General features: G+C 37.7%; 1 protein-coding gene across 1 annotated transcript in view; it reads left to right on the top strand.

Moving 5' to 3' along the window:
- Nucleotides 1-831: 831 nt before the first annotated feature.
- Nucleotides 832-18,205, top strand: part of pth2rb (parathyroid hormone 2 receptor b) — a 28,235-nt gene continuing 10,861 nt past the window's right edge. The window contains exons 1-10 of the mRNA XM_027168573.2: nt 832-1,428; nt 2,602-2,704; nt 7,289-7,399; nt 7,606-7,721; nt 7,892-7,989; nt 11,860-12,043; nt 12,148-12,301; nt 14,922-14,982; nt 15,168-15,234; nt 16,041-16,135. Coding sequence (XP_027024374.1) covers nt 1,375-1,428; nt 2,602-2,704; nt 7,289-7,399; nt 7,606-7,721; nt 7,892-7,989; nt 11,860-12,043; nt 12,148-12,301; nt 14,922-14,982; nt 15,168-15,234; nt 16,041-16,135 — 1,043 coding nt within the window. The 5' untranslated portion in view covers nt 832-1,374. The remainder of the gene's footprint in view (nt 1,429-2,601; nt 2,705-7,288; nt 7,400-7,605; nt 7,722-7,891; nt 7,990-11,859; nt 12,044-12,147; nt 12,302-14,921; nt 14,983-15,167; nt 15,235-16,040; nt 16,136-18,205) is intronic.

Below are 18,205 nucleotides of genomic sequence, written 5' to 3'. Positions count from 1 at the left end.
CTTGCTTCTATGGCTTCATTTCGACTTTGCCTCTTCAAGGATAGTTTAAATGAGTTTTTTCCCTCCAGAATCTTTCATTTTAGACGAACCTCAAATATATGACGGTTGTGTCCTTGTTGTCGTTCATGATCACTTCAGATTGGACTGCGGCTCTAAATGTGGTTGACGTCAAAGAAGAGAAGAGCTCAGTTTTATACTCATAAAAAGATAAAGTTTGTCACTAGGTGCAATCATCAAAATGTCAGCCATTCTGGGTACATTGTGTGTGTATGTATAGACCCTGTACACTCTGTACCTCAGGCTCAAAGGGTGCAGAATTGCAGTATCTCTGTACCAAAGATGTTAGAAATGTATCTTCCACCATTTCTGATAGGCAGATTTAGTCTTATAATAGTATTGCCTTTTTTCAAAGATTTTGATTTTATTCTATTCAAAAGATTAACGGTGATAAAAATTCTGTTCTTGTTACCTTGAGACCTTAAACAGGCTGACTATGTGATTGAATTTAATTACGGAATTAAGGCTTACATCTTGTGATGGGATAAATCTGTCTGCCAAATGTGTTAGTGTAAAACTTGAGCCAATAATCTATATTTTTGTAAACAGCATGATTACTTGTTTTTCTTCTAAGATCAGTCAGCATTGCATCCAATTTAAAGTTTTGAATCAGCTCAGAGAACATGAGATTTAGTGATCCGTGGAAATTGAGTAGTTATGAAATTATCCCCAGGGCTTGTTTTTTTCAAGAGTGTATGATTACTGCCTCTTTTATGTGAACGTGGAACACTCAGAGGAGCAAGATACAATGTCCAAAAAAAAAAGAAAAGAAAAAAGAAAGAAAAATCAGTGCGCACTCTCAAAATCTCTTATCGACTTTATCTCTTTCTTCGCTCCACCACCACCAGCACCACCACCACCACCATCAGACCAACTGCCATTATCTCTCTTTATTCATTCATCTTCCTCTTTTTCTCTTGATGCCACCTTACGCAATGGTGAATGTACATCCTTGGATGGTGTAAATGGAGCTGTTCTTTTTTCTTTTTACTCGCCTGAATGACGAGACAAGGATGAGGGACAATGTGGAAAAAAAGTGTTCGTTGTTTTCTTCAGCATTTTTCCTCCCCATCACCATGGAAAGCTGGTCACTTGCTCTATAAACTCGCGTCGTCATCCTGTAGTATCTCACTCTGGAGAAGGTTTTACGCGTGATCAGACTGTATTTTGCGCCTCCGTTAAACCACGAGAGATAAACGCATTCAGCTGTTTAAATCAGTCACACACTGGATGCATTTAATTCGCATAACGAAGTAAAACAACTTGGATGTGAGCGGACTCTGAGATTTTGTTTTTCTTCGCCATACCATTTGGATCATGCAGAAGGCTCTGTGTGTACAAGTTCTGCTTTGGAGTTTGGCCAAGGCGCAGGTGAGCACCCGAATCTCTTTAGCTAATAAATAACTCAGTATGTTTGTGAATAAAAAGAAATGCTTTTTTAAATCCTCCTATCCAAATATAACCCTTTATTTCCTAATCATTTGCGTGATTGCAGTTAAGACTTTGGAGTCTAATAAACAAAAACCTTAAATATTCATGACGCATCGGTATGACTAATTAACGCAATACCAATTGTAGAACAATAATAATATTTTTTGTGGAAAAAAGTTAAGATACAACTCCAAATACTGAAGAATTACTGATTTGATTAAATCATGCCATGATTAAGATAATGATGGACACTAAAACGTCTTAATAATAAAGACGTGGCGAGTATTGAGCATGTTATTGAGTAAAAAAAATCAAATATACAAAAAAAAAAGAAAGAAAAGAAAATTAATTATATAAATGAGGTTTTATTTCAAGTGATTTCAATTTTGTTTGTATTCTGCATCCATGTGAAAACTCATTAATACACATTTTGCGCATGATAGCCTGATCTTTCCAAGCGTTTAGGATGATAAATATTATTTTCTGGGTAATAAATTTCACATCCCTGCAAAATGAGACAGAAACATAATGTCGCTGCTTGAATCCAATAAGCTGGTACATGTTCAGTGTCAGTCCTTTAAAGCATTCTGTGCAGCTGCTGACTGGGTGACTGCTGTGTGATCATCAAGGCATTCAAGAAGCTCTGATAGTTTCTCGTCAGTCTAATCAAGAATTAGTGTTTGCTTAATGATGATGATGATGATGATGATGATGATGATGATGATGTTTTGGGGCAGATGAGAGTGAAAGTAGGTACTCTGAGGATTCAACTTGTTGAGATGGAGGGCATTTGATTGGAAAAACCCCACATTTTTATCAACATTAAGAGGCTTTATTTGTTCATTGTTAACCCAAATTGTTTGGAACAGACATTTGCCCAAGTAAATATTTATATCTTTAAAAAAAAACGTAATTGTGAAAGAATAAAGTTTGCATTCTTAAAAATGTTATTTTATTTTGTACATTTTTAAGGGAAAATTCTATTCACAAATAGAAGACATGTGTAAGTAGGATTTAAGTGAAGTCTTTCAGACTTAAATTTATTTGAAGCGAATAATGACAAGAATTCTGGAGCTGCCTTGCATGGGCCTGACTCTTTACCTTTATCCACAGGTGGTGGATCCTGAAGTGGGACTCACTGCACAAGAACAAGTTCTTCTGCTCTATGACATCAAACTGCAGTGTCTCCAGAACATTTCAGAACATGATCCTGAAGGTAGTCAATGCTGACTTTGTTCTTTTTCAGAAGTCGTCGTCTTTTTTTTTTTTTTTTTTACATTCGCTGTAGTGTTATTTTGATAGGAAGGTAAAATGGGAATTCAGTCAACAGGGGTGGACCGGGTAAAAAAAAAGAAGAAAAACATCAACTACTTTAAATTGGCAACCTACGTGACATAAATAAGAGCGAATAAACTTAATAAAATTACTGTAAATCCCTGTCTGTTTTATTATTTTTTTTGTTCCACAGTCTCTTAGATAAAATGCTTAGACAAAATCCAGAAATTTCTATGACTCTGTGACTCGGCCATTTCTATGACTCGATCCAGTTATATAACCTTCACGGACACATGGACTTCATGAGAGTGTGAATTCTTCTTTGGTCCATCACATAGAAAATGACAAGCAATTTTTGCATTTGATTATCAGCATTAGTCCCAGCAACACTATGCTCTTGTTGAGGCATTTCAAACCACTGCACAATTTATCGCAGTATCTCTATTTTCTATGTTATTCTCTCTTCTCTCACCATCACTGTGTTTCTCAGCATACTGTAGCATCACAGCAAGCAGAGTGGTTTGCAATCAACAAGCTACGTTCCTCAAACACATATTTCACAGTTCAGTTATGTCTGGATGACGCAGGTGTGTTTTGAACTCATCCCATTGTCAGTCAAGTGCCAGAGAGATCTGGTCCCAAATTAATAACTATATAATAAACACTACAAAACAGAACATTGACAAAAGCTGCAAAAAAACAAAACAAAAAAAACGGCATGTCCTGAATTGTAGATTCCACTGAAACTGGAAGATACTGTTGGGCCCTTGAGCAAGACCCTTAGCCCTATTATGGCTGAGCGTATTATTGCTGACCCTTCGCCTACTTGGGACAAGTTGGGACATACTGTACAAAGAAAGAATTTCACAACGGACATTGACGCTAAGCGGAACTAGTGCTGTAATGTATGTCACATATACATCCTGGGCTCATTTACCCACCCAGATAGGAACAGAACAGGCGTTGTGTTTGCAATTCAATAGATTGTTATCAGCCACAATCACAACCTTCGTGGTTAAATGAGCCCAGCATTTCATTAGGAATAGAAAGAAGCTTAAGATTTAAAAAACTCTCAGACAGGTTAAGACAATATCAGATAATTAACTACAGCTAATGCTGTGGAGATAAATTTCCCAGTTGTCCCATTACATAGGGACTTGATGTAACATGCAGAATTTATGTGTATTAGGAGACTCAGCAAAAATGAACAGGAATCTTCTTTTTCTAATAAAGCACAGGTTTAATAACGCTGTTTGTGTCAAAGTCAGTGTTCGGTTTTCAGAACAGCAGGATTATGACAAAATGCTCATGTATACAGAACTATATACATCATGGGTTACATTAGCTGCAGTTCATTACAAACCTCTGACTCTAATAATAAACAACCAATATGAACAAATGCATTTCTCCTGTAAATGTGCGAATAACCTGATCACATGCGAAAAATAAATATTCTTGTGAGAAAAGCACGTGTTAAAAAGAACATCATGTGTAATCATGTGGAAAATCAGAAAGGGATGCATTTATGTCGAAAAGAATACACCGTAGAAAATAAATCAGAGGAAATCAGATGTGAAAAATGATTCATATGGGGAAAAATGCATCATGTGGAAAATATGATATGGGGAAAATGGAAAAGATTTGCATGTAGAATGAAATATCTGAAGATAAAACAATCATGTAGAAATGTAAAAGATGAACAATACCATGGAAGAGTGGACTGGAAAAATCAGATTTGATAAATGCATCATGGAAAATGTCAATTAAAAAAAATGTGAAAAATGAATTATGTGTAAAATCAGATTCCGAAACAGATGAATCATGTGGAAAAATCAGGCATAAAAAAAGTAATCATGGAAAATCAGATGCGGTAAAAATGAGTCATGTGGAAAATACGATATGGCAAAATTAATTGTGGAACATCGGATGGGAGAATGAATAAATCATGTGGAAAGTTCACATTGAAGGTCAGATCTGAAAAATGAGTCATGTGAACCATCAGATGGGGAAAACATGCACCATGTGTAACGTAATAAACAAAAATAAAATAATCGTGTAGGAAATCAGATGTGAAATAATATACCATGGAAGAGCAGACTGTGGTAACTCAGATATGATTCACGAATCATGGAAAATCAGATGTAAAAATAGATGAACATGCAAAATCAGATAAGTCAAAAAATAGTCATATAGAAAGTTAGTGAGCATAAATGAATCTTGTTGAATATCTGAAAAAAAAAAAGAATCAGTGAAGATTCTGATTATTTTCATAGAACAGACAAATATGGAAAGTTTCCATTTCTACCACATTGCTTTGACAATGATTACAATGTTTTATTTATAAATATATAAATTGTTCCCTATTTTAATGGTTTATAGTATAATTTGACAGAATGTCGTCGAACGTTTAAAAGAAGTTAGTTTCTGTCCTTACTCATGTAATTCTCACTCAATTGCAATAAACGATTAAAAACGATCACGATCATAAGCGAAAATCTTCTAGAGTCTAGAATTTCATTTTAAATAAAGGTCTAATAAAAAGAAGTCACCATATCAACAATGATGAGTTCTACACGGCTTAATTCTTTGGGGGTCCTGACTTGCGGGCAGAAAATAATTCAGGAGCATAGTGGAACACCATTGTACTGGTAGAAAGGGTTAAACAACACAACACCTTTTCAAAATCTGTTTATTATTAGTTTTAAATTACACTCAACATCTTCTACCTTATAAGTCCTTGACTCGTATGACTCGTTACTATAGAAACAATAACGCCTTAGAACGATCTCATTAAAATAAACTCATCATTCAGGTTACAGCCAGAACTTCCCAAGCCGTGCTGTTACTATATATGATCCGATTGGACTGTTCTGTGGTGATACTGTAAGTCAAGATATCAGATGCACTGTGGAATGCCAGTCAGACAGACCTGTTGTATAAGTTATTTAAAATAGAAGGCATCATTAGAAAAGCACAAACGTAGAATCCTGAAGCTTCACATTTAATTAAACCTGCACCATATAATCTAATGTGGTCTCTCATCAAAGCATTCGAGGACATCTCTCTTATCCTGTCAATTAATGAAGAATACGCTAAGCCTTTTCCCTCCTCTCTCTGCCAGCTTTGAAAAGCAATGTCGAAGGAATCGATTAACATTAATAACTTATTTTAGTCTTATAAAAAAAACTGGACAACTCGTCGACCTACTGTATAAGCTTTTTGCAAGTAGACTGGAGCGCAAGTTCAGAATTACTGTCAAAGACTACTGTAAATTTGGAGGCAAAAAAATCATGATGGAAACATTCCTAAATTCCTTCCTCATTCCAAAACTAAAACAAAAAAAAAAAATAGTCAGTGCTTCACAATAAATAGGAAAGGAAGTCTGCACTGTGACGGCTAAGAAAAACACATGAAATCCAAAGGCGATTTTTGTGTCCTAAGGAAAATTGGCTAGCAGCACGAAGCCTCTGCGAAAAGACATTAACAAAAGGCTCCATTTTCTATCATTTATTCTATCATCATATTACAAATATTGCCAGATGGAAAGGATATTATCTACTGTATATATCAGGAATCCCTGTTAACAACAGTGACCTTCTTACCCTACATTTGAGTGTCTGGAAAAAGAAGGTCGTTGTGTGTTTTTTTTTTATGCAATTGGGGTGCTAATCTACATGCATCCATGGTTAATGATATTCTCTCTGCTGGGTTCATCTTGCACAACTGTGCTGAATGACCATCAGTGTTAAAAGGCTGATAATCGACAACATACTGTACTCAGCATAAGTAGCCGATAGCATAAGTGTGGACAGCATGGGAATTAAAGGCTATGGCATTATTAATAAAGTCCTACCCCGGTAAAATCTATGATCATGAATTCATTGTCTATGATTTGATAGAAATTAAATTAGAGATTAGATTTTTAACCCTTTTTCCTCTCAGTGCACCGGAGTCAGGAGTCAACGAGTCATGAATCTGTTGGCTTTTAGGCTGAGATGGTTGTTGAGAACCTTACACAGTGGTTGAAGATCAAATATTAACTCCTTATTAACAAGCACAATGTGTTCAAGAGCAGAAGCATTTACTTTGAAACATCTGTTTGTGAAAAAAAATCTTTCTATGAAAATGTCGCCCTAGTATTGTAGAGAAAAACAGAGCTTTAAGAATTTGTAGTTTTTTTTTAAATCAGCATTTCTGAGTGTCTACTCTTAGATGAGCTTCAAATTAAACACCACTGTGGAGTGAGACTTGACGAAGACATTCAATGCTGAACATGGACATAACACAACAAGAGCAAATTACATGTTTTGTCTCTGGAAAAAAGAATTTATATCCAACTATCCCATTTAATATCACCACCAGCCATCACTGACCTCATATTATTTCAACATGGAACACAAACCCTGGAAGTCACGTTTCCTTTACGTCCAGCTTTTTCCGTTTTGTGATACCAAAAGAATGATGTATGTACATTGCTCTTACAGTATAATATTTCTCATGGACATTTGCGTACTCGTGTGTACAGATGACGTATGCGCCCCTGGATGGGACGGGCTCATTTGCTGGCCTCAAGGTTCTTCAGGGAGCCTCACCAAAGTGCCGTGCCCCAGATACATCTATGACTTCAATCACAATGGTACAAATGTTGCTTTCCTCTCACAAATGGTTAAATACTTCATTTCTGTCTGCCTTGTAATATAGAAGTAATAATTTCGTAGTTGCTTCATTGGAAAACATGACATTATTGCCTTTAGGCATAAATTGGTTAATCCAAATTAATACGCTTATATTTACAAAACGTTTTTTGTATGCCAAGTTATATTTGTCCATGTTTTCTTGTAGGCTATGCATACCGTAAGTGTGACATGAACGGAACCTGGTTCTCGCTGGAGAACAGAACCTGGGTAAACTATTCAGAATGTCTGTGGTTCCTGACACCAGGCAAGGAAAGAGGCAAGGTAAATCTCATTCTTTTTGTGTTTTAATAGATATTTTTAAAGTGTTTTTTTGAAGCAACTAAAGAAATTTCATATGAAACTAAACATAACTCTGACAGGTGTGTAGAACAAGTGCTATAAAAATACCTCCAAATACCCTCTCTGTCTTGCTTCTTTCGTAATGCTCGCAGAGGGACTTTTTTGAGAGACTGCACATCATGTACACTGTTGGCTACGCTGTATCCTTCAGCTCCTTGCTGGTAGCCATTTTTATCATCGGCTACTTCAGGTACTACTCGTCGGAATGGCTGTATTGCCATTTGTCCTGCCCTTGCTCCTTGAATTTTAGTCCTCCATCCATAACATGGTGTCCAACATCACAGCAACCGTTTGTGCCACTGTTCGTCATGTCGTGTCTTGTCATTTTGTCACGTGCATTACGATTTGTATTGTACGTTACAAACGCCATCCTTGTGGAGGTGGTCCAGCTAAGTTTCTTTGTGTTCGTACTTAGAAGTGAACCTCATCCTCATTTGGGTGACACTGGACACTAAACAATGTAAATATAAATAACGTCTTTTCTACAACAGTTTATACTGAAGTGGAATTGTGCAACCAAGAGCTCCTGAGGAACTAACAGGTCAGGGTCATTCCTGGTTTCATTACAGACTTAACACTAAATCTTTCCTGGAGAAGTCTTCAAATGTTCAGTGATGATTACTTTGTTACGAATACGCACCTTATACAGCATAGAACAACGACTTGTACTCTGTTTAAAAATATTTCGGTAAGTCAATTTTGATATCATGCATTGGAGCATATGTGACTGTCAATAAGGGAGTATGAATATTTACATCCATGATAGATGTAGCAAAAACACTATGTGCTATATTCTTAGAAACATTAAAAACACTCTAGTGAGCTCAGGAAAACCAGACCATCCAGAGGACCACAAAAAACTACTGTGAGATGACAGAACATGAATGTAAATTTGGCCAGACCAAGATGCATCTGTACCAGTCAGCAATCATAAGATAAGACTTCACCAGAGGTATTTTTTGTTTGCAAAAAACAGCTTAAAAAGCCTTTACAGATGTAGAACAATTCACTATGGACAGGTAAGCCATTGTTCAACATGTATAAGAATTATGGGTGGAGAAATGTATGGAGAAGGAACTACTCATGATCCCAAGTAACAACACATCATCTTATGGTACTGGTTCAGCTGGATTCATTGGTATGACTGATTACAAAGGCAGCAAGATGAATCCTGAGGTATAATAGCCAATACTACCTGCAATGGTTCACCCAAACGTTTCAAAACTCATTGGAAGATGTTTCATAGTGCAAATAGACAATAAACCAAGGCATACTTTTACAGCAACCAAAAGCTGTGGAATTTTTAAGCAATGGCCAAGAAATCACATGACCTGTATCCTAATTTTACTTTAACTGAATCCAATATACTGGGAAGATAGTGAAGGTGTGTGATAGCGTAGTGGGTAAGGTGTTGCCTTCAATTGCTCGGTCGTATAAATTGAAATAAAAATGTAAGTCTCTCTGGATAAGGGTGCCTGCTAAATGCCAGAAATGCAATGTACTATAAATCTCTGCCTGATGGAACATTACCAGCGTCTGGTCGTGACTATGACTAAAGGTTTCTGACTTCAGGTAGTCTTTGCCCAAGAGGTGTCCCAAAGGGCAGACCAGAAAACTATAGATCTATAATTATAGGATTTATTACTTGGTTTTGTTTCTATCCTTTATTATCTTTGACGCTATTTGTCATTTCAGATAGATTACAAATTAACAGAAACCTGGTGGCTTTTTTACCCTGTGGTAACTACCTAAGGCACTACATAAGAACAAATGAGTAGTTCTCCATTAACACATTATATCTGTTAAGTACTAAGAACTACGAGTTAAGTGTTCAGTCAGTATGTATGTAGGAGTTCACTTTATGTGGTCAGTCAGATCTACAAAAATCTTTACAATACTTCTCCACATCTTCTTTAACTATGGCAGAACAATATATTAACACTTAACCCAGTTATGAGTAAATATAGTAAAAATACATACAAAGAACATTAAAGTGGTTCATACACATCGGATGATGAGTTAATTTAAATCTTATAAGTTATAAAATAAACTGAAAAGACATTAACATTTAAATGTATTACATAAAACACAGACGATTAAAAAAAATGGGGGGAAGTCATGCAATACCACGACTGAGGTGCCCTTGAGCAAGGCACCGAACCCCCCAACTGCTCCCTGGGTGCCGAAGCATAAATGGCTGCCCACTGCTCCGGGAGTGTGTTCACGGTGTGTGTGTGTTCACTGCTGTGTGTGTGCACTTTGGATGGGTCAAATGCATAGAATGAATTCGGAGTATGGGTCACCGTACTTAGCCGTATGTCACGTCACCTCACCTCACTTTAGAAAAAAAAAAAAATCATACGAAAGTAATGTCAAGTTTATTATTTACTTTAGACAACATAAAAACCTGTATTTTGACTACCTCATTGCTACTGCATTTCAGTATATCTATTTATTAGAACCTACGTGGTGCCTTATATGGCCACTAGGCTATCAAAGACAATAAGGTTTTCCATGCAACCTACCATTTCTTACACTGCTTATCCTACTGGGTTGTGGGGAACCTTAAGCCCTTTCTAGGAGACTTGGGGCAGAAGGCAGGGTAAACTCTGGAATTGATGCCAGTCTATCTAAGGGCACAATTGCACACACTATAGACACCAATTCACCTACAACATGCCTTTGGATTGGGGAGAAAACCCGAGAACCCAGAGGAAACCTCTTCATTTACAGGAAAAACATGCATACTCCATACACACACAGCAGGTTTTGGAAGTACTGTAGCTATATTAAGGTAGCAGTTCTACAGTAAGAAAGGTAATCCTCCACACTACTGGAGATCTTCTACTGGGAATTAATGTTCCCAGTAGAATCACCATAGTCATTCTGTACACTAAAGTGCATTAACTAGGGGATGTGGTAGCCTAGTGGTTAAGGTGTTGGGCTACAAAGCGGAAGGTTGTGAGTTTGATTCCTACGTCCACCAAGCTGCCACTGCTGGGCCCCTGGGAAAGGCCCTTAACCCACAATTGTATAAAAAAAGGGCATCTGCTAAATGCTGTAAATGTTAACTAAAACTTAAAAGTAATGTTATTTGAGGACTATTCATTGGTTCCTGCTTAGTTCCTGTAAAGTTACCAAAATTGTTGGACATTGCTGTAAAGTGTGTTGTGGTTACTTTACTTCCTGAACAAGCTCAGACCCAAGTACAAACTGCGTTCACATTCACAAGCATGGCAACTTTCACACTGCCGTTTTGTCATGCTCTGTTTTGGAGTAAACCTCCAGAAGCAATAAATCACCGCAAATCAGTATTATTCTCAATGAGCATCTTTGTTCTATGATAATTATTTCTATTTTGGTGAAAGTGATGTCTTTCAGTTTGATCCTATCTGTATGTTTCAGGGTACAGTGGCTTAAATCATCTGCCATGTCGTCACACTTTTGAGATTTTGGAGTAACATGTTACACCCCATTATCTTTGCTCCATTATCCATTATCCATTATCTATGCTCAATAACATACTCTGAAGGAATATCTTTAAAAAAGAAAAGTAACAAATCTGATCAGTGATGAATCTGAGGAGCTGTAGCGAGGGTGGCCTGATACTTTATTTACCCTCTTTATGTTTGTTGATTTTCCCTTTAATTTGGCACCCCTCTGTATATCCATGCAACATTTTTCCATTGATTGTACTACTAAGAATTCAAATCCAATCCAATTTGCATGTGTTTCAGTGTTTCAAATCACAAACAGATGACAAATCTGTGTGATGGAGTTTGGACCAGACTGTTTATTATATGTGATGTATTTATAAAAAAAAATTGTGGTAAAAATTAAATAAATAAATAAATAAATAAATAAATAAATAAATAAATAAATAAATAAATAAATAAATAAATAAATAAACTTTCCCTGAAAAGATGGACCCAGGTTTTGCCATTGAAAGCAAGTCCTTGATCCACCTCTGTGCAATGTGTCTCAGAATCCACATGAGCTGAACCACCCGATTCTCAGGTAGTACAGTATTGTAAAAGTATGTCGTTTATTCTCTTCGCAGACGTCTTCACTGCACCAGAAATTATATTCACATGCACCTGTTTGTGTCCTTCATGCTGCGTGCCGTCAGCATTTTTGTGAAGGACCTGGTGGTGGATTCCAACGGCGGCATGCAGCAGTATGACGCGGTCCTCATGGACAACATCAATGTGGTTTCTATTAGCCCTCTGGACAATACTCAGTATGTAAGTTTATATGTTGCTGCTGTGAATGAACCAATCTATGAATTGTGATTCGTTCTTCTGAGTGTTCGTTTCTGCTGGGATTCTAAATTGGTGTCTTTTTGCAGGTTGGTTGTAAGATCACTGTGCTGCTGTTTATCTACTTTCTGGCTACAAACTACTACTGGATCCTGGTGGAGGGACTTTACTTACACAGCCTTATTTTCATGGCCTTCTTTTCTGACTCCAAGTACCTCTGGGGCTTCACACTTATAGGATGGGGTGAGTGTGTAGAGTTTTTTTTCCACACCTGAAATAGTTACCCCTGGGGTCATCTATACTCCAGGTAAATGGAATCCTGGGTTATTTTATTTGACCTCTCACACTGATCATATTTTATCCTGGGTTAACAAGCAACCCTGGCTTTTTACAACCTGATGTTTCATGCTGTACATATTTCAGCATGGTCAACAACCACAACTGAATAAAAACAGCATGTGACCACTTGTTACTGATATCCAACACTTTTCAGAGTCACGTTTTCCCCCCTTGCTATGGCACAAACTTGCATGAAGTTTCATCTTGCATGTTCAGTTTTATCTAAAATAGCTCAGCAGTGTCAGAAGGTAAGCAATAAATTAGCACATCTAAATTAAAAGTGTGAATTGTTCCTCTGCCTGGGCGTTATCTCAGTGTGAATGTCCCATCAATCCATCTGTGTTTTTTCTTTCTTTAATATCTTAAAAGTAATTACTAAACAAATTGTGTTCATCGATTTGTGTTTTGTTTTTTTCTGTAAGACTCCTTAAGAGTATTCTATGCAGGATGTGACTGTGCCTAAAACACACTGAACATATTCACAAATGAGCATATTTGTGAAGTCAGGAATTAAGTTTGAGGCCCTTTCACACATCTACTCTATCATTTTCTTTCATTTTATTCTTAGACTCGATTTTTATTTCTCCTCTCCTCACATGCACACAATACATGTTAAAGATATCAGTTTAAAAGTAATTTCCTGTCTCAGTCTGTGGGCTTTGTGCATGCTTTCCCCCATGCTTTGTGCATGCTTTCTCTTTTTCCTGTCATTTTTTCAGTCACTATTATCATTAACCCACACTTTTTAAAATGATTCTTCTTGCTACATGTCATGCGTCATTAATCCTGTCCAGAACATCTCATTTTGTCCTTTTCCCGTGCTTTCACTCCTACATCTTGCCTGTTTGCTCTCATTGTTGACAGCCCCTTATGATTTCTCATTTATCCCTCGTTTCTGTTTGATGTGCAGCAGCACCTCTGATAGCTTTGAAGTGCAGCATTCAAAGGAATGGATTTTTTTAGCATCGCTACCGAATGCCTGTATGCAAAGCATGTGAACGGTTGCGTAGTTGTGGAACCATTAACAATGCCACCTCGGATCGACTGTTATGTAACATGTATGTGTTGAAAGATTACTGTAGAATAAATTTTGAGCGGTAAATTCCAATATATAAAGGATTATTAAAAATACAAATCAGTTAAATAGATAATTCCATACATTGTAATACATTACACTCTCTCACTCACTCACTCACTCACTCACTCACTCACTCACTCACTCACTCACTCACTCACTCACAGGGAGCCTGTGCCTATCTCAGGCGTCATCGGGCATCAAGGCAAGATACACACTGGACAGAGTGCCAACCCATCACAGGGCACACACACTCATTCACTCACACACTCAAACACTCACACACTACGGACAATTTTCCAGAGATGCCATTCAACCTACCATGCATGTCTTTGGACCGGGGGGAGGAAACCGGAGTACCCGGAGGAAACCCCCGAGGCACGGGGAGAACATGCAAACTCCACACACACACATACATTACACAATACACAAAATTGTTACATTAAAAAAATACATTAAAACACACAACACTGCTACTTTTATTAAACGAACAAACATAAAAAAAAAGCTTCTTTGGGGTTCTGTGTAGGTTCCCTGTGGTTCAGAGTTCAAACATTCAACAATTCAATTACATTTTTTTTTCTGTTAACATTATGTGGAGCGTCTGCTTTTTTTTTTAAGCATTTATATTAAAATAGAGATTTTTCTTATGATGATATGTTTTTTTATGATATAGATATTTTGTATGAGTAGACAAAAAATAGGAAATGTGCAACAGTGAAGCCACAGATTTCTTTTTTTTTTCAGGCGACTCTTAACTTTACTTTTCTTAATTCCTTATACATGATGCCTATGTGTGCAGGTGCATGTCAGTGAGCTCATACTTGCCTTACGGTTTGAGATCAAGCTTGTGAGTGTTTCTCTCCTGCATGAACGGTCTGTGTTTGGCCTCAATTTCCAGCATCTCCGAATCATTTGTAGAAGATTAAAGCTCTGACACTCGCACTTATATCATGTCCGCTAAAATTCTCTGGCATGTTCTGCAATTTGCTCGTTTAGCCTGGTTTCTAAACCTGATACCCTGCTTTTCTTCAGTTAAGGCATGAAGGCTTTTTTTCCCTCACCAAATGTTTAGAATTTGTAGCCTTGACACCAGAGTCTACTTTATTCTGGATCCAGAAAGATCTTTGCCCAGCCTGGTTTAAGGCTAATCTAGCAGATGTTTTGCTGTAAAAAAAAATCCATATATATATATATATATATATATATATATATATATATATATATATATATATATATATACACAGTATATACATTATATATATACACTAAACAAACTAACTAACAGTATAATACAGTAAACCCAGCTCAGAACTTGGGTAAGTGGCAAGTGAGAAGCGTGTTTATGCAGCGAATAAACATTACAGGAAGTAGTATTAACTAGTATTCGGCTTATGTTAAGTGTGTACATGTGTGACTGATAAGGATGTTTTGTATGTGTTTCTATAGGTGTTCCTGCTCTCTTTGTCTCGGCTTGGGCCGTCGTCAGGGCTGTTTTAGCAGACGCACGGTGAGGACTAATTATCTCTAGCCCCCTGACCGCCAGTATGGATATGAACCCTGCAACCTTGCAAAAAAAAGATACACACAGAGCTCTCACACAATCCAGTGAAATTATTATCAGCAGCAAATTAGCCTCTTTATTTTGGATGGAAACTTTCTCCTTATATTGTTTACTCTATTTTCTTCTTGCAGGTGCTGGGAACTGAGCGCAGGCAATATTAAGTGGATTTATCAGATCCCTATTCTGACAGCAATTGGAGTAAGTAAAGAATGAATTGACCTATAAGCGCTGATTAGAGCCATAAAGCTTATTACTGATTCAGGAACCTTCTGTCCATAGACCATATTAGGGCCGTTATTTATAGCCATATTGTTAATAAGCTATTGAGGGCTGGATGAAAATCAACCATTCAACTAAATGTATAAGAACCACAGCATATGTTCTCAATAATGCATTTAATGACTTTGGAAGTACTTAGTTGTGATTTTCAGAATTGCAACAACAGCAAAAAGAATTCCAAATGGTTTCACTCTCACACACACACAATCTTTAATATCTTGATAATTAACTAATTACCGAAGCAGGGTAGCCTCCGATTTTTTTACCATGCTTAAGGGAAAATTTTAGCTTTGTGTTCGTAATAAAAGGCCCCCAAGACAGAAATTTGGACAGGCACTTTTTTAATAATGGACGTGAGGATGTTGGTCCAGAAACCTGGCTTTTTGTTCAATTTTATGCAATCTGGATGCCGTGAGCCATTCCCACATCTAATGTTGAAAGCCAGACATAAAAACTTAATAAATGGTATAGAATGGTGAACAAACAAACAGAATATCTGGTAAAATTACAGGAATATGTGTATGAACTATACATCCAGCATCACATGAAGCTGCATAGAAATAGGCCTGAAAATAGTCTGATAATAATGTAGAATTAATGGCTCAGGTGTTCTGACAGCTAGTTATTTTCCTGGAATTTTTTGTGTACTGTGCGTATAAGGAAAAAACAGACCTGTCAAATAAAGTGCATAGCTCCTAAAAATGGTCGGTGTGTTTTCCTTACAGCTCAATTTTATTCTGTTTGTGAATATCGTGCGAGTCCTGGCCACCAAGATCCGAGAGACGAACGCCGGCAGATACGACACTCGCAAGCAATACAGGTAAATAAAAAAAAGACATCCAAATTATTCCCTCAGTCTGTAGCTTGATGATGGTGGAGGAGAATGTTGCCTAAATCTACAGAGATTCTTTTGGGTTGATATCTGGAGTTGGGTCAGAATAGAAATGATTCATCCTAGGAAAAAAAAAGTGTTGATTTGTATTGAATCAATAGTGCAGCAAATAGAGGTCATGAAGATCAAATCATGATCACATCAAACAACAGAATGAGTAAAAAGTCTGTTGTTGGTGCCAGATGGGTTGGCTTGAGTATTTCAGAAGCTGTTGTTCTCCTGGGAGCGCAGAAACACCTCGTTGTGGAGAAAGATTAAGGAGAATTACCAGACCGGTCTGAACTGGCAGGAACTCATCCACTTCAAGGTTTAATGTTTTGTGCATGCAGAAATGCTTTTCTGCTCACCATGGTTATAAAGAGTGATTGAGATACAACAGCAGGAGACCACGTCAGGTTTCACACCTATCAGTCAAGAACAGGAATCTGAGGCTATAATGGGCACAAACTCATCTCAAATTAGAGAGCTTAAGAAATCAAGAAACATTTATTGTCATGTTATTGTCATCGTACAAGTTATTAACCAATCTAAAGTCTGGAAAATAGCTTGAGCGCAAATCTCTTACCTCCATTGGATGCTTCAACTGTCTGAGAAATCTTGTGACTCCACCTCTTTTTCACTCCGTGGGAGAGCTTCGCGGCATATTTCTCCTCAAGATTAAGAGTCACAACGAATCAACATGTCTACTGAGGTAGCTTTGGTTAACTATTGAAGCCTTGTCTCTTGTCAAAAGGCTCAACATGACCGCAAACTTTATTGAACACTGCTAGCAGCAGCAACGTCCGTGTCCGTTCCATTCTTATCAATGACAGCATAATCTCGCATCTCCCTGCTCCCAAGTCATAAAGCTTGTATCTCTGATAAAACATGACTTTGGGAAAATGTTGTGTTAATGTTGGTACACAACAGTATATGATAGCAATATAAGGTATAATAACAACTTTAACGATACAATGTTTAATAACAAAAAAATAAGACGTTTTTTTTAATTTCCTGAAAAATAATGGTTTTGGAGATACGAGGATTCCGCCCGACAGCGATGATATATAGCATATACGTATAGAGAAGAGTATTGTGTGTGAGGGGTTTGTGGGGTCATCCACAATGCTGTTGGCTTTGCGGATGAGGCATGTGTTGTAAATGTCCATGATAGAGGGAAGAGAGACTCCAATAATCTTCTCAGCTGTCCTCACTATCTGCTGCAGGGTCTTGCAATCCAAGATATTGCAATTCCCATACCAGACAGTGATGCAGCTTCTCCCTCTGTAAAATGTAGTCAGAATGGGGGAGGGAGATGGGCTTCCTCAGCCTTCGTTAGAAGTACAGACACTGCTGGACTGGGGTTGAGTGACCAGGTGAAGTTCTCCACTATATAAACACAAAGAAATTTGGTGCACTTGATGATCTCTGCAGATGATCCATCAATGTTCAGCGAAAGTGGTCACTCTGTGCTCTCCTGAAGTCAACAACCATCTCTTTAGTTTTATCAACATGCAGGTTGTTGGCTCTACACCAGGCAGTTAGCTGTTTCACCTCCTCTCTGTATGCTGACTTGTCATTCTTGCTGATGAATCCCATCACTTTTGAGCATTGCTACACAGTCAGGAGTCAGCAAAGTGAACAGCAGTTGGCTGGGCACACAGCCCTGAGGGGTTCCAGTGCTCAGTGTGGTGGTGCTGAAGAAGATGTTCCCGTTTCAGTCAGGAAGTCCAGGATCCCATTGCAGAGGGAGGTGTTCAGTCCCAGCAGGCTCAGCTTTTCAATCAGGTGCTGAGGGATGTTCGTGTTGAATGCTGAATTGAAGTCTATGAACAGCATTCCTATGCAAATGTCTTTATTGTCCAGGTGGGATGAGGGCTATATGAATGGTTGTGCTAATGGCATAGTTCGTGGCGTGGTTTGGACTATATGCAAACTGGAGGTGGTCCAGTGAAGGTAACTGGGTCTTGCAAAGCAAACGCAAACTGGAAGTGGCTGTAGATTGTCTGGGCATGTGAG

This window comes from Tachysurus fulvidraco, chromosome 1, assembly GCF_022655615.1.
Source record: "Tachysurus fulvidraco isolate hzauxx_2018 chromosome 1, HZAU_PFXX_2.0, whole genome shotgun sequence".
In the NCBI taxonomy this organism is placed as follows: Eukaryota; Metazoa; Chordata; class Actinopteri; order Siluriformes; family Bagridae; genus Tachysurus; species Tachysurus fulvidraco.
Note: the sequence above shows the minus strand (reverse complement) of the source record. Positions and strands in the feature narration are given on the sequence as shown.